Source organism: Brachypodium distachyon, chromosome 1 (assembly GCF_000005505.3).
Source record: "Brachypodium distachyon strain Bd21 chromosome 1, Brachypodium_distachyon_v3.0, whole genome shotgun sequence".
Taxonomy (NCBI): Eukaryota; Viridiplantae; Streptophyta; class Magnoliopsida; order Poales; family Poaceae; genus Brachypodium; species Brachypodium distachyon.
Genome location: NC_016131.3, coordinates 69611239 through 69636958, shown reverse-complemented (window position 1 = coordinate 69636958; position 25720 = coordinate 69611239). Strand labels below are relative to the sequence as shown.

General features: G+C 43.7%; 6 protein-coding genes across 10 annotated transcripts; 3 read left to right on the top strand and 3 right to left on the bottom strand.

Annotated features, from left to right (window-relative positions):
• The first annotated feature begins 200 nt into the window (after nt 1-200).
• On the top strand, nt 201-3358 carry LOC112270181. 2 transcript variants are annotated; one of them, XM_024458034.1, is made up of 3 exons: nt 201-749; nt 2238-2281; nt 2675-3358. In XM_024458034.1, exons 1-3 carry the CDS (start codon nt 294-296, stop codon nt 2718-2720), a joined length of 546 nt encoding a protein of 181 aa, XP_024313802.1. In that variant the 5' UTR covers nt 201-293; the 3' UTR covers nt 2721-3358. The 2 variants fall into 2 exon arrangements, with proteins under 2 accessions (XP_024313802.1, XP_024313801.1); XM_024458033.1 differs by having other exon boundaries at nt 2233-2281.
• A 2361-nt stretch (nt 3359-5719) lies between these two features.
• Nucleotides 5720-9968, top strand: LOC100835358 (S-adenosylmethionine carrier 1, chloroplastic/mitochondrial). Its single transcript, XM_014900042.2, has 12 exons — nt 5720-5879; nt 5992-6057; nt 6180-6262; nt 7062-7138; nt 7354-7444; nt 7655-7708; nt 7778-7873; nt 7986-8075; nt 8506-8557; nt 8707-8768; nt 8861-8941; nt 9324-9968. Exons 2-12 carry the CDS (start codon nt 6006-6008, stop codon nt 9447-9449), a joined length of 864 nt encoding a protein of 287 aa, XP_014755528.1. The 5' UTR covers nt 5720-5879; nt 5992-6005; the 3' UTR covers nt 9450-9968.
• A 473-nt stretch (nt 9969-10441) lies between these two features.
• On the bottom strand, nt 10442-13257 carry LOC100835667 (plant-specific TFIIB-related protein 1). The gene is made up of 3 exons (XM_003558540.4): nt 12554-13257; nt 11541-11699; nt 10442-11460 (listed from the first exon to the last, which is right to left on the bottom strand). The coding sequence occupies exons 1-3, from the start codon at nt 13163-13165 to the stop codon at nt 10660-10662; spliced, it is 1572 nt and encodes a 523-aa protein (XP_003558588.1). The 5' UTR covers nt 13166-13257; the 3' UTR covers nt 10442-10659.
• Nucleotides 13258-13325: 68 nt separating this feature from the next.
• On the top strand, nt 13326-15411 carry LOC100839975. 2 transcript variants are annotated; one of them, XM_024458035.1, is made up of 3 exons: nt 13326-13610; nt 14233-14475; nt 15065-15411. In XM_024458035.1, exons 1-2 carry the CDS (start codon nt 13465-13467, stop codon nt 14435-14437), a joined length of 351 nt encoding a protein of 116 aa, XP_024313803.1. In that variant the 5' UTR covers nt 13326-13464; the 3' UTR covers nt 14438-14475; nt 15065-15411. The 2 variants fall into 2 exon arrangements, with proteins under 2 accessions (XP_024313803.1, XP_010229036.1); XM_010230734.3 differs by lacking the exon at nt 15065-15411 and having other exon boundaries at nt 14233-14592.
• Nucleotides 15412-16971: 1560 nt separating this feature from the next.
• Nucleotides 16972-19444, bottom strand: LOC100836284 (glycine-rich RNA-binding protein GRP2A). Its single transcript, XM_003558542.4, has 2 exons — nt 19198-19444; nt 16972-17440 (listed from the first exon to the last, which is right to left on the bottom strand). The coding sequence occupies exons 1-2, from the start codon at nt 19336-19338 to the stop codon at nt 17273-17275; spliced, it is 309 nt and encodes a 102-aa protein (XP_003558590.1). The 5' UTR covers nt 19339-19444; the 3' UTR covers nt 16972-17272.
• A 640-nt stretch (nt 19445-20084) lies between these two features.
• On the bottom strand, nt 20085-24842 carry LOC100835975 (dehydrodolichyl diphosphate synthase complex subunit nus1). Of its 3 annotated transcripts, none has more exons than XM_024458032.1 (8): nt 24663-24842; nt 23678-23744; nt 22519-22807; nt 22145-22212; nt 21801-22011; nt 21610-21706; nt 20958-21040; nt 20085-20568 (listed from the first exon to the last, which is right to left on the bottom strand). In XM_024458032.1, exons 2-8 carry the CDS (start codon nt 23708-23710, stop codon nt 20540-20542), a joined length of 810 nt encoding a protein of 269 aa, XP_024313800.1. In that variant the 5' UTR covers nt 23711-23744; nt 24663-24842; the 3' UTR covers nt 20085-20539. The 3 variants fall into 3 exon arrangements, with proteins under 3 accessions (XP_024313800.1, XP_024313799.1, XP_003558589.1); XM_024458031.1 differs by lacking the exon at nt 24663-24842 and adding an exon at nt 23968-24241; XM_003558541.3 differs by lacking the exon at nt 24663-24842 and adding an exon at nt 23968-24240 and having other exon boundaries at nt 20085-20460.
• Nucleotides 24843-25720: the final 878 nt, after the last annotated feature.

Here is a 25720-nt window from a genome sequence, read left to right as displayed (position 1 = left end):
ATCTTTTGACTCATTGTAGTACGGAATAGTATTTTTTTAAATGATTTACGGTGACATTTTTGAATTTCATATAGTAGCGTTTGACATATAGCTAGCCAGAAATCTCACGGGGCTCGTCCAGTCCTACTATGATTTCTGTGGAAACATACACGGTAATATATATTAAAACGTAAGGAAAACGTGCAAAGCCGAGTACTCCTTCTGTCCAGAAAAGGATATCGCGCCCTCCTTTTTGTGAAACCCTCCTCGTGTTTTCTCCGACAAGCATCGTGGCCCTCGTTTCCTCTCGTGTGATGTCCTGCTCCGCCGCACCTCGCCCGTCGCCCGTGCCGCGCTGCTCCTCCTCGAAGTTGGTTCAACAGCAGAAGATTGAGGTGGCTCGGTGGCTCCTCCACCTTGGATTCGATCTGGAGGGCATGGGGACGAGTGAGGCGACAGCGGGCGGCGGGTGGCGCCTCCTCCACCGTGGCTTCCACCTTTGTTCTCCATGGCTGGCGGGTGGCGCCTCCTCCACCGTGGCTTCCACCTTTGTTCTCCATGGCTGGCGGGTGGCGCCTCCTCCACCGTGGCTTCCACCTTTGTCCTCCATGGCGGGCAGCAGCGCGGAAGAGGGCGGCGGCGCGGAAGTGGGTGGTTCGGCGACCGGCGGGCCCTCCTCCTCGTCGTTCCCCATCTCCTGCAAGCTCCGTTTGGGAGTATCACAAAAGAAGGCCTTTTTATCTAACCAACTTCGAGCAATACGATATCAGGTGAATCCAGCTTGGTTCTTGTTGATACATGGGCAACAACTTTTGATGATCATGGTGTCTATTTTTGTTGATACAGCTAGCTAGGATTGCCATGTTTCTGAATTTCTGAATCTCTGATGCTTTGCAAGTGTTTCTGAATCTCTGATGCTCACCTACTCTTAGAGTTTGGTTCAGTTACTGTTTGGTCAGTTAGTGTTTGTTCAGTTAGATAAGGACTTGATGTTAGGATTATGGTTTGTGTGATATCTGTGTATCTATGGTTCTGGATGGTGCCAATAATGGTTGGGGTTAGTAGGGCATGACATGGTTGGGGTTAGTAGGCCATGACATGGTTCCTTTCAGTGGAAATGCACATTTGTCAGTTGGAGCTGGTTTAACTTTCAGGCTGGGAATAGCCCTTAGGTCTGGCCTGTAAGATTTCAGGTTTCAGGAAATTAAACTGCAGATTTCATATTGTCTTATTGTTTGTGTTTCAGGGAATTCCTCTTGTAATTTGTAACTTGTACTCTCTGCTTCTTTTCTCTCTAATAAAATGTTATGTGCATTGAACTCAGCTTGTGCCTGTGTAATGGCCTGTAAGATGTTCATGTTTCTTTTCCTTAGTGAAAACAAAGAAAAGCTGTTTGTTTGCAGTTCTTGTGCATTGAACTCAGCTTGTGGCATTGACCCTACATATGTTGCTCTTTGAACATATTTAGTGTCATTTCGTTTCAGTAGTATTCTAACTTAGCTTAGCATTCATGTTAGCGCATTAAATTTTCAATTGCTCTTTTAACTATTCAAAGCACCAATAAAGCTGCTATATGCTTGGATTTTTCGAATGAAATTGACCTGGAGTACAGTATACATTTTCAGATTTTTAATTGCTGTTGCTGTTCTGTGCATTGAATGAAATTGGAGACAATCATGCTAGTTGCAGCAGAGGCCAAAAGAGAAAAATAACTCTAGTCAAAATAAATTCAGTTAACTCTATTCCAGTGTTCTGAACTGAAAATTGGTACAGCATGTTCAATTAGCATGTTCAGTTAACTGTTCTGGTCATCCATGTTCTCTGAACTGAAAATTGGTTGTTATTGTCCCTCCTCGGTTAACTCTAGATGGCCATACAAGTCAAAGGAAAAAAAGATCAATTGGACTACCATGACATATCAATGAGAGGCATAATTCGGGACAAAAGTATCACCAATTTTAGGCAGACCAGTAGGATATGTGTTGCCATATCACCAAATTTAGGAAGACCAGAACAAAAAGATATGTGTTGCCATGCTAATGATTTGCAAGAACAAAGAACATATTCATTCAAATAACTAGAAATATTAAATTCAGTTAACTCTAGTCTCTTAATCTTTCAATGCACATCCATTAACTGTGAAATAGGGAGTATGTAGCTCTTGGTTTATTGTAATCTCTGTGCCATGCCATGTTCTGATACAATACTGTAACTAGGAGTAATCTCTGTGCTTTGTTACTCTTACAACTGCAGTTCAGGTTCATGCACAATTGCAGAGACTTCAGGCACAACTTCACTTCAGGTAAGCATAGCAATCAGTGTCAGTTCCTGGTTGTGAATGTTCAACTTCAGTTCAGGTAAGCACAGCAGTCAATTTCAGTTCCTTGTTGTGAATGTCCAAATTTGCTTCAGTTCAGTGAATGTCCAAATTTGCTTCAGTTCAGAGAATGTCCAAATTTGCTTCAGTTCAGTCAATGTCCAATTTTGCTTCAGTACTCGCCCACAGGCTAGCTATCTTTGCATCAATTTTTCTTCAATCAACTTCAGTGAATGTGCAAAGATGCAGCAGTCAATGTCAGTTCCTGGTTGTGGGTTCAGTTAACTGGTCTGGACTGATTTTTCTTGTGAAATTGAACCCGACGCACACAGGGAGTGAAATTGAGGCTGATTTTTCTTGTGAAATTTAACTGTTTAGGTTCAATAGAGGAATTTGTCCATCAATTGGGATCTGGCTGCTGTAGGAGGAAGAGGATAAGGGGTCCTGGGCCTGGCGCTTGGAGATTGCTGATAGGAGGAGCACGATGGCGATGCCGAGGACGAAGATGAAGCGCGGGGAGAAGAGGAGCGAGCCGGCTGCACGGGCGTCGGCGGCGGCGGCGGAGGGCGCGGCCAGCAGGCCCGCCGGCGACCTCCTTCCTCGACTAGCAGGGAGTGAAATTGAGGCTGCAGAGGAAAGCGACGACCTCGTCCTCGTCCAGGCCCTTCGGTGACCTCCTTCCTCGACGTAGCGGCGTAAGACAGCGAGGGAGCAGCGAAGGAGGGAGCTGCAGAGGGAGAGGCGCGGCCGTAGGAGGGAGCGCGGCTAGCCGCCTGCCCGGCGCGTCCGCGAGCTCTGGCGGCAGGAGCTCCGCTTGCCTTCGGCGGCGCAAGGACAGCGGGACGGAAACGCAAGCAGACCGATGGATATCCGCGCGCGCGAGCTCTGGCGGGAGGCTGGCAGGAGCTCCGCGTGCCTCCGGTGGCGCGACGACCGCGGGACGAAGACTTGGTTTAAATTCAGGTTTAAATTCCAAATTTGAAATGATCCGGACGTTTGGTGATCTTTTTGCAAAATTTGATTTGCACCGGGCATGGAGGAGGACGCGACATCCTTTTATGAGCAGAGGGAGTACAAAACTAGACGTATGTCGAGAGCATACAGCTACCTCGACCAACAAACACAAAACAAACAACCATAAGCTTTACGACCCGCAATAGTCATCCGCCCGTAAAAATAGGAACGAAGACTTGGCTAAAAGAACACAACTGGAGACATGACACATGCTTCTCTATTTCCAAATCTGAGGCCACCGACGGCCATGCCAAGAAAGACACACGGATCTGATCATTGCATAAATGCTATATTCAAGTCCACGAGTAGCTAATTTTTAAAAATACCTCATTTGATACACACGCACACACGGACGTGCGCACACACGCACTAAACATTGAAATATGCAACAAAATGAACTATAGGAATATCTATATTTCAGACTATACTTTAGAAACTTTATTTTCATACATGCTTCAATAAGTCGATGAATAATAATTTTTTGTGTCATGGAGTTATCTATTGTACGGAGTACTATCTTTACTACTATTAAGCAAACAAAATTCATATGAGAAACAACAGTCAATATTGTGTGCACTAGAGATTGAGCTAAAACAACATGTTGATTCTGCTAGTTCTGGATTAATTAAACAATAGAATTATATGAAATGAAAGAAAACAAATAAAAAAGTACCGATGTACTATGTCATTCCACAATACTTACAAACCCCATTGGAAATAGACTATAGAACAACATAAATCATTCCATGATATTACAAAACCACTGGAAACAAATAAATGTGGTGTTCATCATCCCGATTATTACAAACCCCGGGGAAAAAAAAATCCAGTGGTCATCATTTCACAACATTACAAACCATATAGGAAGCAAATAAACCCAATGTGCAAAATTCCACATTATCACAAACCACATGGAACAAATAAACCCAGTGTTCATCAATTTGCATCCTTTGCAAGGCATGATATGATGAGTATATAACACGTAATGACAAGGGATACAACCAGAAGTCAACCGCTACCACGGCTGTCAATTGGCATTTGGCATCATGTATCATAGTACCTTGCCAACAAAGAGCTTGTTCATGAACAAAATCTTCCAGATCGCTTGAGGAAAATGGCCATCAACGTGATGTCATGGATGTTCGATTTCCTCTTGCGCCAAGAATGGAGAAACCACCCCTTCGTGGGACCGTCGTCCATCGGATCTAGGATCTAGACGGGGTGCCGCCGCCAACAATCCGGGTCGCCCAGATATATTGGAGAAAATACAGAGGAGGGTGCTCCTAATTAACTCCGACGGACCTGAACATAACTCCTTTTAGGCCGCCAGTGAGAAATTGTTGATTTTGGGCTTCGGTAACGAGAATCTGTGGTAGCACTCCTGACTTGTTTCCTGTAGCCTCGCATTCCCACTTTGTTTAACCCAACACTGAATAACAGCCAAACGATTTCTTGAGTTTTGGTTGATGCAGCCTTGAGGCAGTGTTGATGATTCGAAAAGAAATAGGACCATGTGGTTGGTAATATGTTGAACTCTCTCGGGAGCAAGAATGGCAAACATTATAAAGTGCTTTGATCCTGTCGGTAGCTAGTAGGTGAACACATGTAAAGGCATCTCCGTTTCGGTTGCAAGACGCAGACTGTACAAAAGAGGCGAGAGTAATTGCATCTCGTTTCGTAGCTACTTGTGGTGGGTGTTACTATTAACGTGCTGCTATTGAAACTGAAATGATGATAGAAACATGTGCAATCAAATTTCTCGCTGATCCCATATACTCCACGAAAGGCGTGAAGTTTAGTTAATTAATTCGTCATGATTAACACGATATGAACCATATGTTTCGCTGAACACACGGTAAATTGTAGCATCGACAGAGCTTCTTCATAGGCTTCGCTAGTCCATGCTTTTTCCACGGTGGGTTTCCATGAGAACACCGGAGAAGTATATATTTACACAATCAAGTACCAGGTAAATAAACAATTAGTTTTTTAAATGCTCCAAGTGAGAACTCGAGAAGCAAGGTGCCGAGGTGTAATCTGAAAGTGGTTCGATATTACTCCCTTCGATTCATATTAGTTGTCTCAAATTTATCCAAATATGAATGTATTTATGTTAAAAAACATCTAAATATATATAATATTTTGATAATTAATAAGGATAGTAAATATCTTAGGCAGGATGACGAGTCTTCTTTTTCACCTCTTTCATTGATAATTTTTTTTAAGCGAATTCCATTGATAAGTTATACACGGCCACGTTTTTCTTTAGAGTAAGTTTTTTTTTTGAGCGAATTTTAGAGTAAGTTATATACACGGCCACGTAGGGAGGCGGTAAGGAAGGAGATCTCGTGATGGAAACAGGATGGGCTTGGCCCATTAGGCCGTACAGATATGCCGGTCTAGTCCCCGAGAGAATGGGAGAGCTAGGCTTAAAACCCTTCCTCCTCCTCGGTCCACTCTGCTTCCCCCCGCGGCTCCTCTTGGGGTTGCTCTCAGGCGCGAAATCCCTCTCTTCTCGTCTCATTCCCCGAATACCTCCAACCACTGGAAGCTTTCCTGCCCGGCGCAGGTCCAACTCCTCTTGCCCCGCTAAAGTTTGTCATTTTTCTTTTCTTTTCGAGGGGCCGGGGGCAAGGGGGGCTGCAACTTCAGCTTTCGTTTTCCTCGGTTCCTCCTCACAGGAGAGAAATCAGGCATGGGCGGGTGCGGACAAGAGAGGCCGTTCAATTTCCTCCAGGTTCTGTGTGGTACGTCAGCTCATCCTCCCTCTGTCTTTCTGCTGCTGCTTGTTAAATTGGTACTCCTCCGTTCCATAATTCTTTGTAACTGCATTGCATCTGATTTCGATGTGATGTGCGATTCTGTCCAGAGGGCGTCATAGCTGGAGGAGCCGCTGGTGTTGTGGTGGAGGCGGCTCTGTACCCGATTGACACCATCAAAACCAGGCTTCAGGTGAGTCAGTTCTGCACTGGCGCACTATGTGAACTTCGGTCGTACTCCCTCCGTCCAACAAAATACGTCTCAAGTTTGTCAAAATTTAGATGTATACATGACTTAGTGTATAGATGCATTTAAATTTAGTCAAAGTTGAGACATCCTTTGTTGGACGGAGGAAGTACATGAATTTTGTAATAGCTAGAACTCGCTTGTGGTCTCGATTTTGCCCTCTTGTAATGGTGAGTCAGTTAGACTCCATAACCTGCTTCGAATCAAGGCTTTATCTTACGAGACACTGATTGTGCGTGCCCAGAGTTACCTGGTTACTAGGTTAGAGATGCCAGTGTCTGACAGTGCCACACAATCAAGATCCCTGTAGTAATTATCTGCACTGGAGGCCATGTCTAAATCTGACACAAATCTAAGTCTCCTATAGCCTATTGCATGTATGGCAAGGCACTGTATACATGGCATTTTGAATGAAAAATATAACAAATACCCTTCATTTGGATGAATGGCTCGAGTGACTGCGCTTCTTATTCTTAAGAAGAGGGGGAACACTGGAAAGACAATGAGCAATTGCTCTTCACTAGAGAGCAAGGACTTGTGTCCAATGCAAAAGGATTGAGTGAATGAGAACACTGGTTGTGCTTGGGGATTGCAGTATGCTTATCAAGCGTGCCTACATTTTCCACCAATTCCTAATCCTAAGTATGCTTGTATCACCTTTTTCTTAATTTTATTAAGGCTTGCAGGCAATATAGAAGACCAGAATGTATATTTTGTCTGATTTGTTTTTTTTTTCAATCTGCAGGCTGTTCAAGCTGGAAGTCAAATTCAATGGGAAGGCCTCTATTCTGGATTAGGTGGAAATCTTGTCGGTGTTCTACCGTGAGTCTAGAACATGTTAACCATTCATACTAGTACATGCATACTCGTATTCATATCGCATCTGTTGCTTTACAATTTCTTTAAAAAAGGTGCATATCCATTATTCATAGCTTCACTTTTGCTTACTTGCCATGAGATGAGCCACTCACATTTGTTCCAATATACATTGTTTCTGCCTATGTAATTTTCTTAAGCTAATCCTTAACTTATTACAGGGCTTCTGCTTTGTTTGTGGGAATATATGAACCAACGAAAAAGAAACTACTAGATGTGCTTCCTGAAAATTTAAGTGCAGTTGCTCATCTTGTAAGTCTGCACACACTTTATGTTGGAATAGCTAATTTACTCAAAGTGAGACACATTCATATTTTTTTAACTTTCATGTCTACACCTGTGAGCTTATTGATGGCCCTTTTAATGATAAAGCATCAATAGTGTTACATTATGCCATCTTTATGTATGCTTCCTTCAGCATGTGTTTTATTCAGCCTTGTTTTCTGAATGAGGATGCTACAGACTGCAGGGGCCGTTGGAGGTTTTGCTGCCTCTCTCTTCCGTGTCCCCACAGAGGTCTGTATGTTTTAATATTCTGTACACCAAATGGTTTATGTCATTGAAAATAGATTGCATTGCATTCAGGTGATCAAACAAAGAATGCAAACTGGTCAATTCAGGTCTGCGCCTAATGCTGTTCGTCTCATAGTTCGCAAAGAAGGATTTAAAGGTCTTTACGCTGTATGTATCTTCTGACCTCTTATTCAGTGAACAATCTTTTAAAAGATATAACACTAAGTTTTCCTTACTGTCGCATGTTTCAGAAAAAGTCTAAGTTTATTTTGGTTTGCAGGGTTATGGTTCATTTTTACTTCGAGATCTTCCCTTTGATGCCATTCAGTTCTGCATATACGAGCAGCTTCGAATTGGTTACAAGCTTGTGGTACTAAGTCTACCATTGCCGGGATAATGTATTATATATCTATTATTCATTCTGCCGAGTCACTTCCATCAACATGTCCTTTCTTGTTTATACACCTCAAAACACTTGCAGCCTTGATATGGAATTGAGTATTCACACCTTCCGCTGTAAAAAAAAAAGAGTATTCACACCTTCCTAAATGTTGTATCATACGAGTATTGTTCAGTTAAATAGCATGCCATAAATTTGGGACCTTAGTGACTTTCACGGCATTGCATTGCTGATGTATCCTTATGCCAGAACTCAATTACGCAAACATGTTTTTAGTGCAGTTTTCAAATCTTGTCCACATGCATTGTGACTGAGTAGCTTTGTTAGTTTACTCACAGAGCACTAGTTTCCAGCTGTTATCCATTTTGAACTGTAACTCATTTTTCAAGAACCTTTACAGGCAAAGAGGGAGTTGAATGATCCAGAGAATGCACTTATTGGTGCTTTTGCCGGTACTACCCTATTTGTCAATTCAATCTTTTGACTCCCATCTGTTTTTCTTCTCCTAGAGCATTTGGTTTGCCACTTTTCCTGCTCTCATGTCTCCTCTTTGACCCAAGACTATTATCTTATCATATACCATGTATCTCATTTCTGCTAGGTGCGATTACTGGCGCTATAACAACACCCCTTGATGTCCTGAAGACAAGGTTGATGGTTCAGGTGGATACTTCATTTTTTGATAGAACATTTGACACCAAAGCCCTCTTTTGCATAATGATCTATTTATGCATTGGTTCCATCTCCAATTGCAGGGGCAAACAAAGCAATACTCTGGAATTGTAAGCTGTGCTCAGACTATCTTGAGGGAGGAAGGCCCTGTGGCATTCTTGAGGGTACATTGCGAAAGATATAAACACTTTAAATGTTTTTATTTGGTAGAAAGCAGTTTAAAACACTTTACCTCCACATAAAAAGTTATGAGTTGAGCGGATGCTAATGAGGATGCTTTGCCTGTTCATCCAACAAGTTCCAAAACATGATTTGAAAGTACTCTTCTGTTGGATTTTCATACGATTGGGTGATCGGCGCCTTGTATTTAGCACCGCTAGCGCTCTTCTTACACCGCATGTCCCAAGACAAACATTGTGAAATTAGCTGCAGATCTGATGAATAGTGTTTTTTTTAACAGTGTGAGCGTGTGGTGATAATTTTAGGAGAATCCATTGTTGTGGAGATGCCATATTGTGGGGGCCTAATTCCTGATGATGTTTGCAGGGCATCGAGCCACGAGTGCTGTGGATCGGCATTGGCGGTTCCATCTTCTTCGGCGTGCTGGAGAAGACAAAGGCAGTGCTCGCCGAGAGGAGCAGCCACAAAACGCTGGCGGACAAGGACCAGTGAACCAACCAAAGATGCTTCGCCTGTTACTCCATGGGGCACAGAATCAATCCTCTGTCTCTAAGTATGGATCGAGTGTGCCCTGTTGCACTGCAGTGCTGCATGACAAGAAGCAACCTGACCTGCAGCTCAAAAGTTGAGCACCATTTCTGCTGAGGGAGGATCCAGTGGTCTGATAGCCTAGTACTCCGTAGTAGTAGTAAGATCGAAGCTTTTCCTATGATGAGTAGATGTTGAGAAGTGACACTCAGATTAAGCTGATATGGCTCAAGCTGCTAGATGGAATTGCTGAAATCGGAATGGATGGGCGTCCATTCTAGTATTGACACAGTCACACAGACCCTTTAAAGAGAAATAAGTACTCCGTAGTAGTACAGTACTCCATACTCCCTTCGGAGTAGTACTTATTGACACGAGCATATGTCTATCGTTATCCTTAATCTATTGTCTAATGTGTGACATTTGTTGTTCGGGGCCATAGATCACACATTGGTTGTCTAATGGATGCACGTACATTCTATACATCTAATGTGTGATAGTTTTTTTAGTTTGATTCTTGTCCGGCAGGTACGTATCGTTCCTTCATTTCATAGTCCATAAGACTATCAGACATCCAAATCTGAGTCAGATTTGGACAGTTATATTTCATGTCTAAGTAACAATGTTGTCCTGCATGGTAACTAAAAGCATATCGTCGACAGTTTACTTTGCTAGGTACATAATGTGAGTACTAGCTAGAGAAAAGTGTTGAATAGAAAAACTTTTTTTATGCTATTTGCAAAAAGGAAGACTTTTTCTATGCAAATTGAACTTAGTAAAGCTGGAACAAAGAAGTCGAAGAGAGATAAACACATAAAGTTTGTGTGAAATTACACAAAAGTTGAGTGGAAGGTGTGCATTCATTTTCTGCAACGAGCAGATTTTTGCGGATTGCACGTAGCAATAACCAAATAGTAATGCATGCCATTATTGAACTAAACGTGGTGAGAATGTAATCATCACAGAGTTAAAAGGCTAATTAATTAATGGTAAAATTTTCAACATTGGTAAACTTATGGCGCAAAAGAAATGAGCACCTGCATGATGCATCAGACCTACAGACGTTTTCAAATTAATCTCGAGTTTTCAAATTAATCTCGACTAGAGATGAACATCTATATTTACAGAGCTGATTTCTCTAAGTTCATTATATAAACATGATCAGCTGCAACCTTCACTTCCCCTCTTTATCAAAGCCATCGCCACCATCCCCGGCACTCCTTTTTCCTCGTGCAGCCAGAAGGTCCAACTGCATCCCACGAATCCTAGAATGTGATGATCCAGTTGCTGGTGCCGATTGCTTAAGCTGCCATGGTACAGGCTGCCTACTGGGAGAAGATGGATGCACCTTTGGTTCAGTTAACCATCTATCCGCAAAGCCTGGCTTCACTGTTATGTCTGCCTTATCAGAATCCATTGGGCATGATGCCTCATTAAGGTTAAACCCACGAATGCCTGTTTCCATCTTGTCACGGTCCAATTTCGGAGATGTTGAGAATGGAACATTCTGCTGCCAGCATGCCTGGTTCAAGTCATGGGGCTCAGGTTTTGAAAGAGATCGGCCAAGTGGACCAGCTTTTCGGTCTTCTTCCTCTTTTACAAGTACCATGTGATCAAGCTCTACAGTTTCAGAGCTCTTTTGCTTAATGCTATCCAACAGCTTATCCTGGTAAAGATCTTTTCCGCTAGATGAGCGAGCTGAAAATATGGTTGTCATAGGGAAAGCTTTCTCTGGTGGTGTAGCTGGTGTGTAGTCAGGGGGTAGCAAATCATCCCAATTTTCCAACAGTTCTTTATAAACTTTACGCAAAGTTACCTCTGTAAGGCCTGTTACCTTACAGATCTCTGCCTGAGTCTTGCGCTTGTCTTCAAGCTGGCATGCAAGGTAGATAGCAGCAGCAGATATGCTTATAGGATTTCGCCGTGTGCAGAAGCATTTATTAACAACCACCTCGCCAATGTGGGCTGCAAGTTCCTGAAGAAACGGAATGTGGTATCTTAAAAGCAGTACATATTACGTTTCAAAATATTTCAGGTTTTCGGCCTATCTGATACCTGAGCTGATTTATTGAGCTGAAGGAGGTTGCAAAACCGAGGCATGTGAACTGCTATTGAATTGCTATTAAGAGGTTGGCTTAGTTTCAATGATTCGCCAAGTATTTTGATGTATTTTCCTATCTCTTTCTGAGGAAGATTGCTAGCAGTAGAGATTTCCTGGACATGCAGTAAACAGAAGATGGGTCAGTGCTAATGGGATTTTTTTTGCAGGATTAAGCAAAAATGCTGCACCAAGTTTTTACTACTCCCACCGTCCCATAATTCTTGTCGTTGTGTTAGTCCAAACAAGAATTATGGGGCGGAGGGAGTACTTATAGAACACATGCTATGTTCCATGACTGACTCGACATTCGGTTCAGTCGTTTGGCAACGAAGCATGTCATCTGTTGTAGTTAGGTTGAATCATGGTATTTGTGACAGTTGAATTTATCCTAATCTTTAATAACTCCAGTGCTCACATAGTAAGGTAGTACTCCCTCCGTTCCTAAATACTTGTCACTGTTTTAGTGCAAACTTGAACTAAAACAGCGACAAGTATTTAGGAACGGAGGGAGTAATTCCCAGACAGATAGTCATATAATTTGGCAAAAAGGAACAAATTTTAAGAATCAAGCAAAATATAAATTTGCTATCCCTATATGTTGAAATTAAGTAGTTAACACAATCGGGTGCTCCATATAAGGCAATACTAAGTAGAGCGCCTTGACACTAAATTGATTTGGGGGCTACGGTCAGCAAATCTGTATACTGCAAAGCAGCATATCATCCAACAGCAATTCAGTCCATACAGGGACCATATGTTGAGTTGTTTGGTGACCTAAATTACTAGCTGATTGGAATTAATGAACAAAATCGTCAATTTTAAATCAATTAAATCATTGTGGAATCTCGCATGATTTTTTCAGAACCTACAATTGCCTGGTTGTTTGGAGAAACACACACCTCTACCTATCTATCTATGCACGGGAGCATTTCGACAAGCATATACAGAGCATGAGAGCGGAACAAACCTGCAGCGTCCTGGGCTCCTGCGCCTCGCGGATGGCCTGGACGAGTGCGGCGGTAGCCAGCGCCTCGACGCTGCGGTTCCTGAGGCAGGTCGCGGTGGAGCACTCCTTGAAGAGCTCGAACGCGTGGTCGGCTATGTCCCGGTCCAGCCTCAGTATGGACGCGACGTCCACGATCTGGAGGTAGGCGCGGAGACTCTCGACGGAGACCATGGGCCCGGACGGGTCCGGGGTCGAGGAGGCAGGGGAGTCGACGGCGAGCGCGCGCTCGAGCTCGGCGAGGTGGCCGGAGAAGGCGGAGGCGGAGCGGGCGAGGACGGGGTGGCGCTCGAGGGAGAAGGCCGAGAAGGCGGAGACGAAGCCGGCGGGGAGGAAGGGGTCGTCGTCGTCGTTGGTGGATGGGGAGGAGGGCGTGGGGAGGTCGGCGGTGACGAGGGGGAGCGGGTGGATGGAGGGGACGAGGGGGAAGAAGGGGTGGGTGTGGAGATGGCGCTCGAGGACGAGGCGGGCGCAGGCGGTGCACTCGGAGACAGCGCGGGAGAGCGGCGGCTGCGTGGTGGCGCACCGCGCCGGGCCGGACGCTCGGCAGTAGGGGCACTGCCACGGCTGCGACATGGCGGCGGCGGCGGCGGCGGCGGCGCGCGTGTGGAGACTCTCGGGCGGCGGGCTTTGGGTTTGGGTAGCTGCTCGCTGGGCTCCGGACGGCTCACGCAGTCAGGCGAAAACCCCGTTTCACCCGTACAAGTACAACTAACTCCAGCCTGAGTGAGTGTGTCTCGGCTCCCTAGGAAAACAACACACGAGAAAATGGGCCCAAAGCCCAACACTGTTAGTCGCGGTCACAAACTCAGATAGATCCAGTTGCACGGCCGCACCACCGCGGCCCCGCCGTCGCCGTCGGGCGTCGGAGAAGGATGGCGCGAGGAACGGAGGTCGACCAGGGGCTGCAGCGGCAGCCCTTGGTGGAGCAGGTTAAGGAGTATCAGGCGCGATACAGGCACGCCTGGGCAACCTCATCCTTCCTCTCCTCCACCTCCACCTCAAGCTCCAGCTCCTCGTGGTAAGCAAACCCTAACCCTGAATTTTCCAATTCCTTCTCGATGTACCTACTGGAGTAAAGGGGTGGAGTTCTCGTGGGCAGGTCCTGAGGTCCGAATACCTGATCGATCCTGTGTTCAATATCTCCGGGTTTATGCTAAATTAGTTTTGCCAATTTCTGTTAGTTAGATAAGGTTGGCCATAGTTTCTCTGTTTGGTTTTAGCTAGTATTGCATTGTTACCATTATCTTAAAACTAAGTTTCCAGATTGTTTCTTTTGACATCTTATGCACTTGTGCATGTGGCTAAATGAGCTGGAAATTCATTATTAATTCGCTGTTATACACGAACTGTTAAACGGGAAAGCAAACGATCAATGTTGAACTAAACCCCCAAAATGGTTCGCCTCCTCTGAGCAGCTCTTCGTGGCTGACCTTTAAGGGTGAGTGTGACATTACAGGTTTTCCTTAACAATGCTAGTGTAATATTGATTGTTGACTACACCCTGTCACTACATGTTTCCAACACAAAACAGTATTAGTGTGCAAGCAGGCGATTATGTTCAGGTCCTATATTATTTGCACCATAGTTTGAAATTTTGCTTGCATGCTGATTTAACAGCTATTTGATGTTTGTTGGTGCAGGATTGACGTCCTGCTCGTCATATGGGAATTACTGTTTTTTGCTTTACTTGTTTTCACATGTGTTGCTTTTTATTTCAAATTCATAGGACTTGCTTTCTCCTTTTTGTGTGTTGCTGCACTTCTCTATATGTGTATGAGACTAACCAAGGAGGAGAGAAAGCACAAGAGAAGTAAGCAAAGAATGCTTCTACCGTTGTCAATGTAACATATGCCTGACTTCTGCGAATGCCTCTGTAACAACATGTAAAGTGCTCTCTGTTTAATATGTACTGTACATACATTGTACACTCTTGGGTTCTTGGGATTGTTCGTGTACTACTTTCTCTTCAAATACTTGGCAATAAATTATTTTTATGTTTAGAACAGTAATATTTGGGGATACCAATATCAAGAATGTCAGCAATTCCTCTGGGGTGAGCTACTGGTTAATTGAGCTAGTACTGGAATTGGCTCAACTATTTAGTGCAATTGGATACTAGATACACTAATTAGAACCAAATGCTAATTGAATCAACTTGTTGATTTTCTTAACCTTGAACCGTTGTAGAAATTTAAAGTTATTATAAGTTGAGTATAGACAAGATTTTGATGATGTAGTTTGATCACAGAGCTTTGAGCCAATGGTGCCGAATCTGTTGAACTTTAGACATCTAGCTCAAAGAATTCTGATTTAAGCGTTTCTTTGGATCTGAACGGAATAAGAATACAACACATCCAAATATGTGAAATTTCCAAATACTTTTGTATAAGAAAGATGGGTATGGGTTCCGTCGAGTGTACTTTTAAATGTGGTGCCATTTATTTATGAAGTTATAATATGTGAAAATTGCAGAATGTCTGGTGTGGGAGTGGGTGACTTCCGAGACGAAGCAGTAGCTGTTCTGGACATTTGGAGAATTGTCCAGTATGTTTAACACCATAAGGATCTGATTTAAAGCTCCATGAGTAATGCCGCAAGATAAGAGATGAGTAATGCCGCAAGATAAAAGACGGCAAAGCGTATAGCTGTAAGATAAGGTTGGTCATAGTGTGGAGTAACATAAACTAGTAACATGCATATGTTACTAGTAGATGTTACTACTTATATTTGTGGTAACATAGAAGTCTCATTTATTAGTTTTATAAACTCATTGTATCTTGGGAAGTGTTATGTGATGGTAACATATCTAGTTACTCCAACCCTCTCTTTTCTTATTAATAACATGTCACATCACTCAAATTGCTTAGTTGACATTTTATTTGTGGTAACATAGAAGTCTCATTTTTTAGTTACCATTTTTATTGCTCCCACTGTGACCAGCCTAGAGGCCGCGATCAGACGCGCCAAAATCACAGAAGAGAAGCGACATTTTCCATTTCAACACTGCAGTTGGTAGGTTCCAACATCTCAACCATAAGCAAATGAACGTGTGACACGAGACTTGGTAGCTTCACGACACCGACATGTACAACCTTATAGGCTCCATTTCACGACTAAAAACTAAACGACCACGAGACCTGGTTCCATTTCACGACCAAAAACTAAACAACCTTCTGTGGCAGGTGGTCATTGGCCTGCTAACTCAACGACACCGATACAAGCTTTGCGGGGGCGGTCATTGGCCTTGGCCTTGTCGACGGTGCTGGTGTGGCCGCCGCCGCGCTCCTGGCCGTTCTTGCCCTGGACGGCTTTGTCCCTCGACTCGCTATTCTCGGACCCACGGGATATGCCTGTCTCCCGATCAGTGACTTTCTGAGGAATCACGAACTGGTACGGCCTAATGAAGACCTAAGAGACATGGAAATTTCACAAAATATATTACACATCTAAAACAGACATGGGCAAGATTCATCAACAAATTCCAAACAAAAAAAATAAGTACAATCAAAGTGAATCCAAACCTTAGAAAACAACGACAAAACATGTACAGATCGGCTACTAAAATAAAAACATGTACAGATCAGCAACAAACAGAAGTGAAACCCAGCCACCTCGGTGCCGCGGCGCGCGTTGTTTACGAGTGCGTCAAGGGCGCGCTGATCAGGCACAGCCCTCTGCCAGTCGTCATCCACTCATCCCGCCACGGGCAAGCCATCGAACTTCCGCTGAACCCTGATGGCGATGCGAAGAATGGAGGGTCTGTTTCCCGTGAGAGGACGAATAATGGCTTGTGCGTTGGATTGTTGGAATGAGCCTGGAGGATGAATATTTACAGAGGCGCAATATCTAGAGCCTTCTAAACATATGGTGGCCGGAAATATCGTATTGACCCTAACAAATCATATTTAATCCCGTCCAATCTCTAAATACCGAACATATCGGTTTTTTTTCCTGAAAACCTGCCAGATATACCTCTACTCTTTCCACTTTTATCGGATGTCCCCGAAGGGACGATATACCTCTACTCTTTGGTTTCGCTTCTCACCTGGTAAAACTGAGAGCGCGAGCATGTGGGCCTTAAAACATGAAGCATCTCAGGTTGGTTAGTACTAACTGTTTACCTCATCCAAATATGTGAAAATTAAAAGCATACGAAGTACAAGTGTTTACACTGCAACATACTTTCCCAACAGTAAGCTGCATGTAAGACGAGCATTCAGCAAGAGAAGTCAATGCGGTCCAGTTCAAGAAAATGCTGAATGCCTGGTGTTTACAACAGGAAGCAGCTTGTCAAATGGTAAGCATGGAGAATGATCAAACGTTGGTATATATACTGACCGCCACTGCTTGACAACCACTCAGGTGAAACCATCCAAACAAACAACAAAGCGAAGCAACATTTCCATTTCAACACTGCAGCTGATTAAACGATACTAGACGTTCAACAATCACAAGTCATAGCCGGACAATGTGCAACACACAGTCGGTAGTTTCAATATGATGACCATAAACTGAACAACCACACGGCACTTGATAGGTTTCATTTGGCGAGCATAAACTTTACTACTACACGAGACTTGATAGGTTCCATTTGACGACCATAAACTGAACTACCACACGAGACTTAACTTAAACGACACAGTAAGTTCATAAGCTGGTGGGTGACCTCCTAGCAGTTGTTCATGCCCTCCATTTGCGGGCACGGTGATTGGCCTGGTTGACGGTGATGCTGCGGCCATCAAGCTCCTGACCGTTCATGCGCTGGATGGCGTCACTCATGGACTTGTGGTCGTTGAAGTTGACGAAACCGAACCCACGGGACCTGTCCATCTCCTGGTCGTAGACGATCTGGAAAATCATACACTCACAACCTAGTTAAGACACATTGAAATTTCACAAATAGTTGCACATTTAGAACAGACATGGACAAAATTATTATTATTGTACACAAATTTGGAAAGAAAACACGTGGAAAGCACAAAAATAAACAGCACATAGGCTGCATGTTCCTCCACCACATCTTGTACTCCTGCAATTTGATTAACATTAAACTCCCTAATGGTAGCGCCAACTTCCGTTTAGTGACCATTCCGAGGTGAGATCCAGTCCAAAATCATGATATTTTGTTCCAGAATTAGCAAGATATTCTCGATTTGGAAAACCAAGTGTACTGGTATCTAATACAGTATATTATTAAAGCAATATAAATTCTACGGTGAAGATTATGTCAACGTTAACGTACAGTTCAGATTTGTTATGAGATAATAAAGAAAGCTAATGCAAACATCGAAAACAACCCCTGCAGCCAATAAAAAAACAATCAGAATACGCTACATGTTCTTAGCAAGATCTCCCTAAACAATATGTAAACAAACATGATGTCCATACAGGCTCGTTAACACCCATCAATAAAGAGGCCTGCCCAAAGTAACTCTCGCTGGCGAAGGAAGGAGCTAATGCAGGGTGCAGATCAAGACCAGATATGAGTTAGTCAGTGATGTTTGAAGTAAGACCGCTATAATAATAGTTTTTATGAGCAGGCTGCCGTCGGAAGCAAGAATCAGGGACAGGAAGTGTCGGCCATGGACATAATCAGTGAGAATCATGCTGGGAAGAGTCGGCCATGGACGTAATCAGTGAGAAACATGCTTGGAAGAGTCGGCCATGGACATAATCAGTGAGAAACATGTCGGACGAACTAGGAGAGTAACCATGAGCTTCGATTTCAGCATGATGTAGTAATGCACTAATGCATGCATGCGGATGTATCAGGATGATGCACTTACTGTCCTCCGTAGCCATCAGAGGGTATGTTGGCTAATAAGAAACTTACCTTTCTGAGATCATCGAGCAAAGCAATGGGCTTGCACGATGCTCTGCCAATTCGGCAAGCCAATACACAATTTGCGCGAAAGGGGCCCAACGGCTACAGGACGACGAATCTCAACACAAAACAAAGAAGTAAAGCAGGTGTCCGAGGTAGAGAATAAGGTTTCCGCAGCTGCTTCTGTGGCCGATAGAGGTCGCCATGGATCCTTGCGTCTTTGCAAGAACCAGAGCCGTGCGTGCAGATAGTACTCTCTTCTTATATGCGCCCAGGTCCCAGAAGACACAGAGAAGAAAGCAGAGGCCAAAGGAACAGTTCGAGGACATCTTGCGACAATCTCATCCAACTACCGATTACAAGCATCGACGGCGAACAGGCGCAACATGCATGCTCCAGCTAGGCAGATAGAATATAAATCACTATCAAATCTCAAGTGGGACTATATTATATCATCCCAAATTCTTTACAAATTGGTAAAAACACGCAGCATAGATGAAAAGGCGACACGAGTGATATCAGGGGAAAAGGCATAAGCTTGTGGAATGTGACCACGAGGGACCGGCGAGTATTTAATTTTAGAAAATCAGTGTTGGGGATAAGGGAACATATAGATCGAGCACGTGTCAGTTCCACCACAGATCTGATGGAAACAGGTCAAACAAATATGGACCCCAAGCTAATCTAATCCTAGAAAACGACGAGGTAGCATGCACATATCCAGCCACAATTAAAAACAAACAAACTTGCAGCAACGAAACAGAGACCGAAACCCACTCACCTCGGCGCCGATAGGACCGTGGTCGGCGAAGGCGTCCTTGAGAGAGCGCTCGTCGGTGCCCCAGGCGAGGTTGCCAACATGGACGCGGTACTCAGGCCCAGAGCGGTCCTTCCAGTCGGAATCCCACCACGGTGCCGACATCGCACTTTCCCTTAAACCCTAGACGCGATGCGAACAACGGAGAGGAAGGGGGGGGGGGGGTTCCGTTTCCTGATGCGAAGAGAAAACAAGAAGCTTCGAGAGTTGGAGCGATCCAACACGGTGAGGGATTTAAGCCCGCGTACATTTTGCACTGTAGTCCCGTGAGTGATTTTAGATGAATCTACCCTTAGTACTACTATTTTGCACTTTAGCCCCGCCTGCTTCCCGGAACACGGAAACAACACCACGTTAGGCCCCTCCACGGCTCCACCTCCCTCCGGTAAATACGCGGCCCCTCAAAAGAAAAATCCTATACGACCGGGTCGTTCCCTCCTATTGCCCTTTGTGTTAGCATGCAAGACCTCTTCGATTGCTGTAAGTGCAAGATGTACGTGAAGAATTTCAGAAAACCCTCAGACTCACTTTGGCGGGGCTACAGATTCTTGAGAATCAGCTGTAGCCTGTCTGCTGTGAGGTAGAAAGAGACCTGCTTGTTTGCAATCAGGACTCTGCTATTATAGGCAGGCCAGAACGTACAGCGTTTTTAACAGAAAAGGTAGAAACGAAACCGAACGAAGAAATGGAAAAAAATTAAAATAGAGAACATGACTGATCATTTGCAAACAATACGGGTAATGGTATGGTGAATACTATCCTAATCCACAGACAACACATAAAACAACATTTAATAGCTCAATTGCAAGTGGCTGATTCTCATCAGGAAACGAGGAACAGACGAGGAGTCAAAAGACAAATCATTTTGGCGACTCCTGCAGTCCTGCATAATATGAAGCAAAGTGATCGCCGTGATTCAGGTACAGAAAATGCTGATATCATCTTGGTTCTTAATTAATATACACGCCTTAAAAAAAAGAATAATGCTGATATCAACCAGCATGTTTGCTCGTATGCTCACTCGAGAGCAGGTCCTTTATTCTTCATGGTCAAATACAATGGGATCGATTCCCGTATATTCTATCAGTAACGATTCTAATCTTGCTAATACAGCATGTGAATTTGTGATGACTGCTCGTAACTATCAAAGGAGAAAGGCAAAACAATGCCAGGAGTCCTTTTCTACATGACACGCCGGTCTTCATAGAACTACCACCTCTCATTTACCTGAGATGCAAAACATTAGTTGGCCAAATGAGTACAAACTGTATCTGCCAAGCATCAAAACATGCTAGCGCGTTCAGGGCTATGAATGAAGGAGAAGTGTAGGTAGTGCTGAAAATGGAAAATATCACAGGGGATTAGGGGTCACTCTTTCTGTAAGAATTGTTACAAAACAGAGCTAATATAAAAGGCTGTCATGTGGCGAATAATTTGGTGTGACTTTTGCAGCAATAAAAAGGAGTCTATTAAAAATTATGGCATCATGTTTTTTTTTGGGGGGGGGGGGGATAACTTTTTAATTATAAGGCCAGGATAAATGTTGAAAACTAAAAGGTACACCCTCTGATCCACAATAAGTGTCACTTATTTAATACAACTTTATACTAAATCAGTGACACTTATTATGTATCGGAGGGAGTAGCTGTTTATATATAAGACACAAGTAACAGCAAAAATTAATTTCAGTGTGGTACAGTTCAGGGTTTTGAAATCACACTAACCATAGTTTTGGTATTTCTTTGAGAAGTTGTAGAAGGCTTTCACGAGGGCACCGTATTTCATTGATTTCAGTTGTCCCATATGCCTGGAAAATAAACAGTGGAGATTTTCCAATGATGGAAATATAGTAATATTAATTTGTTCAACCAGACTTCAGATGGAATGATTATTTGTTTCAAGCAAAGTTTATAAGCTGTACTAAATATAATCCTTTGGAGAATTACCAAATGACTTGAAATAAATCCTATTATGAGTCCGAGTATTTTCAGGGAGGGCAACCCACAGACATTAATTTGGATGCTTGACAGATACTGAATTGAACTATATACTGGTTGGATGGGTTCTAAAGGAAATTCAAGAAAAACTTTTCTTCTGAAACTGCAAAATTTGAGAAAGATTGTTGCTGTGATGCCACAGGAGTATAAGGGAACTCCAGCGGCATTATTTATCTACTCCCTCCGATGCATAATAAGTGTCTTAAATTTAGTACAAAGTTGTACTAAATCCAAGACACTTATTATGGAGGGAGTATCATTAGGTCACTGCAAGTAAGGATAAGAATTCTGTGTATTATAATGTGATTGCATGTGTATTATAAGACAGGATCTATGCAGAGCTTAGAACTAGGAAGACTAATATGATGAGAGAACTTACATAATCTCAGTATACCGCAACCTCCATGCGGGAAAGCCTAAATGGCATCTAGCAGGACCATACACAAGAAGAAGATCAGGTTCTGGTCCACCATAACCTAACGGAAAAAGCAGGACCTTGAGTGCTACTCTAGAGTTGTACTTGGTATCAAATATAGCAAGTATGAAAAGGGGGTACTTTTTTTAGCATACCTATGGATTTCAACGCACTGGCCATGTCAGCTTCTGTGAATACTAACTCGCTTTTATCAACTCCATGGGTATATTTATCACCATTGAAATACATTGAGCAAAGTAAGTTGGCTGCTTTTGCGATTCCTTCCTTGCCATCACAACCAGAAATACACTCTATCGACATCTCCCCATGACAACAGTGTAAGGCTTTGGTGTTTGCGTTGACATCCTACATGTTTCAATAACCCATGATTTAAATAAACCACCAAAGAAAGGATATAGTATCTAGCAGGGAACAAGACAGACCGTAAGGCTTCAGACAGAAAAAGAAACAATAGAAATAGCTCAGGTATGTAACTTACCAAAGAATCTGCTGAACTGCCATCTCCTGAGCCATTCATACCAGGTTCAAAATATTTCTTTATCGCTCCTACAGTGAAATATATAATGGTAAGGTGCTGCTTTTGTATACTCGTAAATGCTTCTCATGCTTCAATAAATATCAGAAGCTGAAATGTACTAAGCATCATGGCTATTACTTTGAATTGTTCTACCCCTGCTCTCCAAAAAATCTGATAGCTCTGTATTGTTACTTCAAGTTTCTGGATATTTCTTATAGTCATGTTCATTTTCACAAAAGGAAATATGCTGCAAGTAGATAAGTGACTGATGAAGATAAACTTCAGACTGAAAACAGTAGTAACCTAAAAATTCAAAGAGTGGTCTATTGTCTTACCGTCAATGTCGTAGAGACATACATGCTTCACGCCAATAGTTGAGAGCCAACACAAAAGCTGCTTGAGCTTCACGGCATTATTAGCTTCTCTGCTATCTACGACAATGGCCAGGTACTTGACTCTCTCCAGTTGGAGATTTCGATACTTCGGCAACAATCCAGATGAAATAAGATAATACTCTAGATTGCAAATCAGATGATAACATAAACTAAAAAGGCTGATTGATAAGTGGATGATGCACCAGAGTAATCCCAAAGTGAGTTTTACAATTATTGATGGTAGAGACATCTGCAAAACCAGAGAGAAAACACAAGTTCTAAGATAAGTGTTCTAGGCCAGAATGCATTAATATGTAGAGACATGTGTCTATAGGAGGATAAATTGCCACTTATGGTAACCGAGTTTGGAATCTAACACTTAATGCAGTAAAACTATCAGAATGGCAACGGTTATCTCAATGGTAAAATACATAGGGCTTCTGCATCCTAAAAATACTACTCCCTCCGATCCATATTAGTTGTCTCAAATTTGCCCAAAATATGGTTGTATCTATGTCTAAAAAGCGTCTAGATACATGTAATATTTCGACAATTAATATGGATCGGAGGGAGTACTGTATTACTTTTCTAACTCTCATTTGCCAAAAGACACATGGAAACTGAGGGCGTGGATCAGCATGAAACAAATTCTATGCCTGATATATTTTGAAAAGTTCAAGGGGGTTGAATGAATCTAAAATGGATTTGTTACAACAAGCAAGAATAATTACAGGAGAACATTGAAGCTTGCTTGACATGATTAGATATATTTGGTAGGATAAGTCAATGCTGAACCCTTTCAGCTAAGGTATGTGGCAGAGACAGCTCACAGGAATCTTCTTTATCAAGCAATTCAATTTATCTAGAGAATCAAAGAAAACTACTGCCAAAAAAGGGTATTGGTTCAGTTGTACTCTTCCTTCCCGTAACCATAACAGTGCAATAACTTGTCTATACAGATAAAAACGCCTTACTCTTGTGTTCCTGCACAACTTAGCTGACCAAGTACTCACACCAAGTATTCACTAGCAAGATTAGTGTCTCTCAAATCAATCAATCACTCCATAAATAGAAGGCGAACAAATCTAAGAACAGTTGCAAAGGGAGAGCCAAAATTTACCGGTTTAAATACATGTGGAGGATGCTTATTCATGAATAGGGCGGTCTCATTGGACACAAATGCTTCCCTGCACAAGAACCACGAGCTTAATATTTTTCAAGAAACAAGGAAGAAGAGGACATCGAGCAGAGCATACAACAACTATGCAAAAAAAAAGTTAAACTATTTCTCTCCGTTTCACTCTTTGTGAATGAAGGATTTGGTAGCATGTGATCAAAGCTAACATCTTTGCAGATGCTGCTGCAAGGAAATGTTAAGATAACCATAGAAGCAAAGGAAAGAAATCTGACATGGCCTTGGTGCCCATGATGACGGTCGCAGCTAGGCTAGCTGAGAGAGATGAGGAGGAAGCAGCTGAAGAATCAAGAACCAAGAGTACGCTATCAAATCTGAGAAACCGAATTTGTGGCCGGGCTGGGCGAAAGATTATAGTCACACAAAAGTTATAAAATATGTGTGCTGTCAGATCACAATCACAGATACTGATTCTTCATTTCTTCTTTTGATCTTTCTTGTCTGTTTGCTAGAGGCTTCACATGACCTCTCTCTCTCTGCATTCGGAAAGTTTATTATTCCTCTCGTTTTATATTTTTGAAATTCAGCCATTGAACGGTTTCCACGCATGGTTGCACTTTGCACACGTGTGACATCAAGCGGGCAATCACAAATGGCCGGTGCAGTACAATAATTCAAAGGCGAGTACAGTACTTTAATTCTTGAAAACGGACGGTGCACTTGTTCAAAGGCGAGTACAGTACTTTAAATTCATGAAAAAGGACGTTGCGAACACTATTGCCGTGCCGTGCCGTGGCGGTGAGGTGGTGTGAGATTTCAAAATAAACTGCCACGCATTTCGACGAACACGTACAGTGCGGATGCGACCCGGGAGCACCCACAGGCCACACGCCCGCGCCAAGTAGGTTTCCCAGTTTCCATGGAGAGGATTGGAGGAGAGACGGAAAGGGCGAGAAAGTGAGAGACGGACCTCGAGACCTGCCACGGCTAGAAGCGAGCGACGCGCCTCTGCGGCGCTTCCACCAGGCCTGGCGGCGTCACGGCCGCATCGGCACCGCGGTGCTGGGACACGGAGGCGGCTGCTGTGGCCGGGTAAGAGACGGTCGTTAGGAATTCTGAATTCACGATCTGGACTCGTGGAAGTCGAAAGGTGGAAGAAACAGCGACCAAGGTTTGACCAGAATCAAAGAAGTGGGCCGTAATCTGATGTACCCTATTGCAGGCTTGCAGCAGCTGGCTGCGCCCCCCTCAAAAAAAACAAAAAGCAGCTGGCCGCCCCAACCTCACGACTTCGGGGCCTGCTCGGTTTGGAAGTTTGCGACTCTTTGGAAGTTTACTTTCACCTGGCCCGTAAGCTTCGTGCGGTCGTGCCACAAGCCCACAACCAGCCCACGACGGTAAAATTTTGCCATTCCACAACCATCCCACCACTGGGTGCGCTCTCTGCTCAAGATTGCCACGCCGCAGCAGCTCGCGGATTTCGTGGAGCTCTGGAGCTGCCTGCGGGGAATTTCCCTCTCCGCACGGCAGGATGGCATCCGCTGGAGATGGACGGTCACGGGCTCTTACTCGGAGGCATCGGCTTAGAGGGCGCAGTAGATTCTTTGCGTCGATGGTATCCCACGGGCGAATCCTCACCGCAAACAACCTGGCGAACCGGCAATGGCCCACAACCCGATTTGCCAGCTTTGCCGCATCCACCGGAGACGATCCTCCATCTGTCTACACTGCTCCTTCTTCAAGGAGGTGTGAGAACTTATCCAATCTTGGAGTCGGGCACACTGATAGCCCTCCCCATTTCAAACTCGGTTAGCTTGTCCTGGGATGACATTATTCATGGCCTCCCTAAGGAGGCAAAGCGCGATCTCAGCCGGCGTCTGATCTACACTTGGGGGGTGGGGGGGTTTGGAAAGAGCGCAACAGGAGAATCATCAAGGGGACGGCTGCCACGGCGCTGCATGTGGCCCACTTAGTATGGGAAGATTACCAGGGTAGATTAAGGGCATGCTCTTCGGACCCAAGAGATTA

Bases quoted from the DNA above. Each gene is read 5' to 3' on its own strand.
- LOC100835667 (XM_003558540.4), bottom strand. From the start codon at position 13,165: ATGTCGCAGCCGTGGCAGTGCCCCTACTGCCGAGCGTCCGGCCCGGCG. The intron at 11,700-12,553 runs GTTTGTTCCGCT...CTGCATGTCCAG, and splicing joins AGGAGCCCAGGACGCTGCAG to GAAATCTCTACTGCTAGCAA. The intron at 11,461-11,540 runs GTATCAGATAGG...CCGTTTCTTCAG, and splicing joins AGCTCAATAAATCAGCTCAG to GAACTTGCAGCCCACATTGG.
- LOC100839975 (XM_024458035.1), top strand. From the start codon at position 13,465: ATGGCGCGAGGAACGGAGGTCGACCAGGGGCTGCAGCGGCAGCCCTTG. The intron at 13,611-14,232 runs GTAAGCAAACCC...TTGTTGGTGCAG, and splicing joins TCAAGCTCCAGCTCCTCGTG to GATTGACGTCCTGCTCGTCA.
- LOC100835975 (XM_024458031.1), bottom strand. The intron at 21,041-21,609 runs GTAAGTTCTCTC...TTTATTTTCCAG, and splicing joins TTGCGGTATACTGAGATTAT to GCATATGGGACAACTGAAAT. The intron at 20,569-20,957 runs GTTAGTGTGATT...TTCCATTTTCAG, and splicing joins AAAGAAATACCAAAACTATG to CACTACCTACACTTCTCCTT.
- LOC100836284 (XM_003558542.4), bottom strand. From the start codon at position 19,338: ATGTCGGCACCGTGGTGGGATTCCGACTGGAAGGACCGCTCTGGGCCT. The intron at 17,441-19,197 runs GTGAGTGGGTTT...ATGATTTTCCAG, and splicing joins ACGGTCCTATCGGCGCCGAG to ATCGTCTACGACCAGGAGAT.
- LOC112270181 (XM_024458033.1), top strand. From the start codon at position 294: ATGTCCTGCTCCGCCGCACCTCGCCCGTCGCCCGTGCCGCGCTGCTCC. The intron at 750-2,232 runs GTGAATCCAGCT...TTACAACTGCAG, and splicing joins TTCGAGCAATACGATATCAG to TTCAGGTTCATGCACAATTG. The intron at 2,282-2,674 runs GTAAGCATAGCA...TTAACTGTTTAG, and splicing joins CAGGCACAACTTCACTTCAG to GTTCAATAGAGGAATTTGTC.
- LOC100835358 (XM_014900042.2), top strand. From the start codon at position 6,006: ATGGGCGGGTGCGGACAAGAGAGGCCGTTCAATTTCCTCCAGGTTCTG. The intron at 6,058-6,179 runs GTACGTCAGCTC...GATTCTGTCCAG, and splicing joins TTTCCTCCAGGTTCTGTGTG to AGGGCGTCATAGCTGGAGGA. The intron at 7,445-7,654 runs GTAAGTCTGCAC...AGGATGCTACAG, and splicing joins TAAGTGCAGTTGCTCATCTT to ACTGCAGGGGCCGTTGGAGG.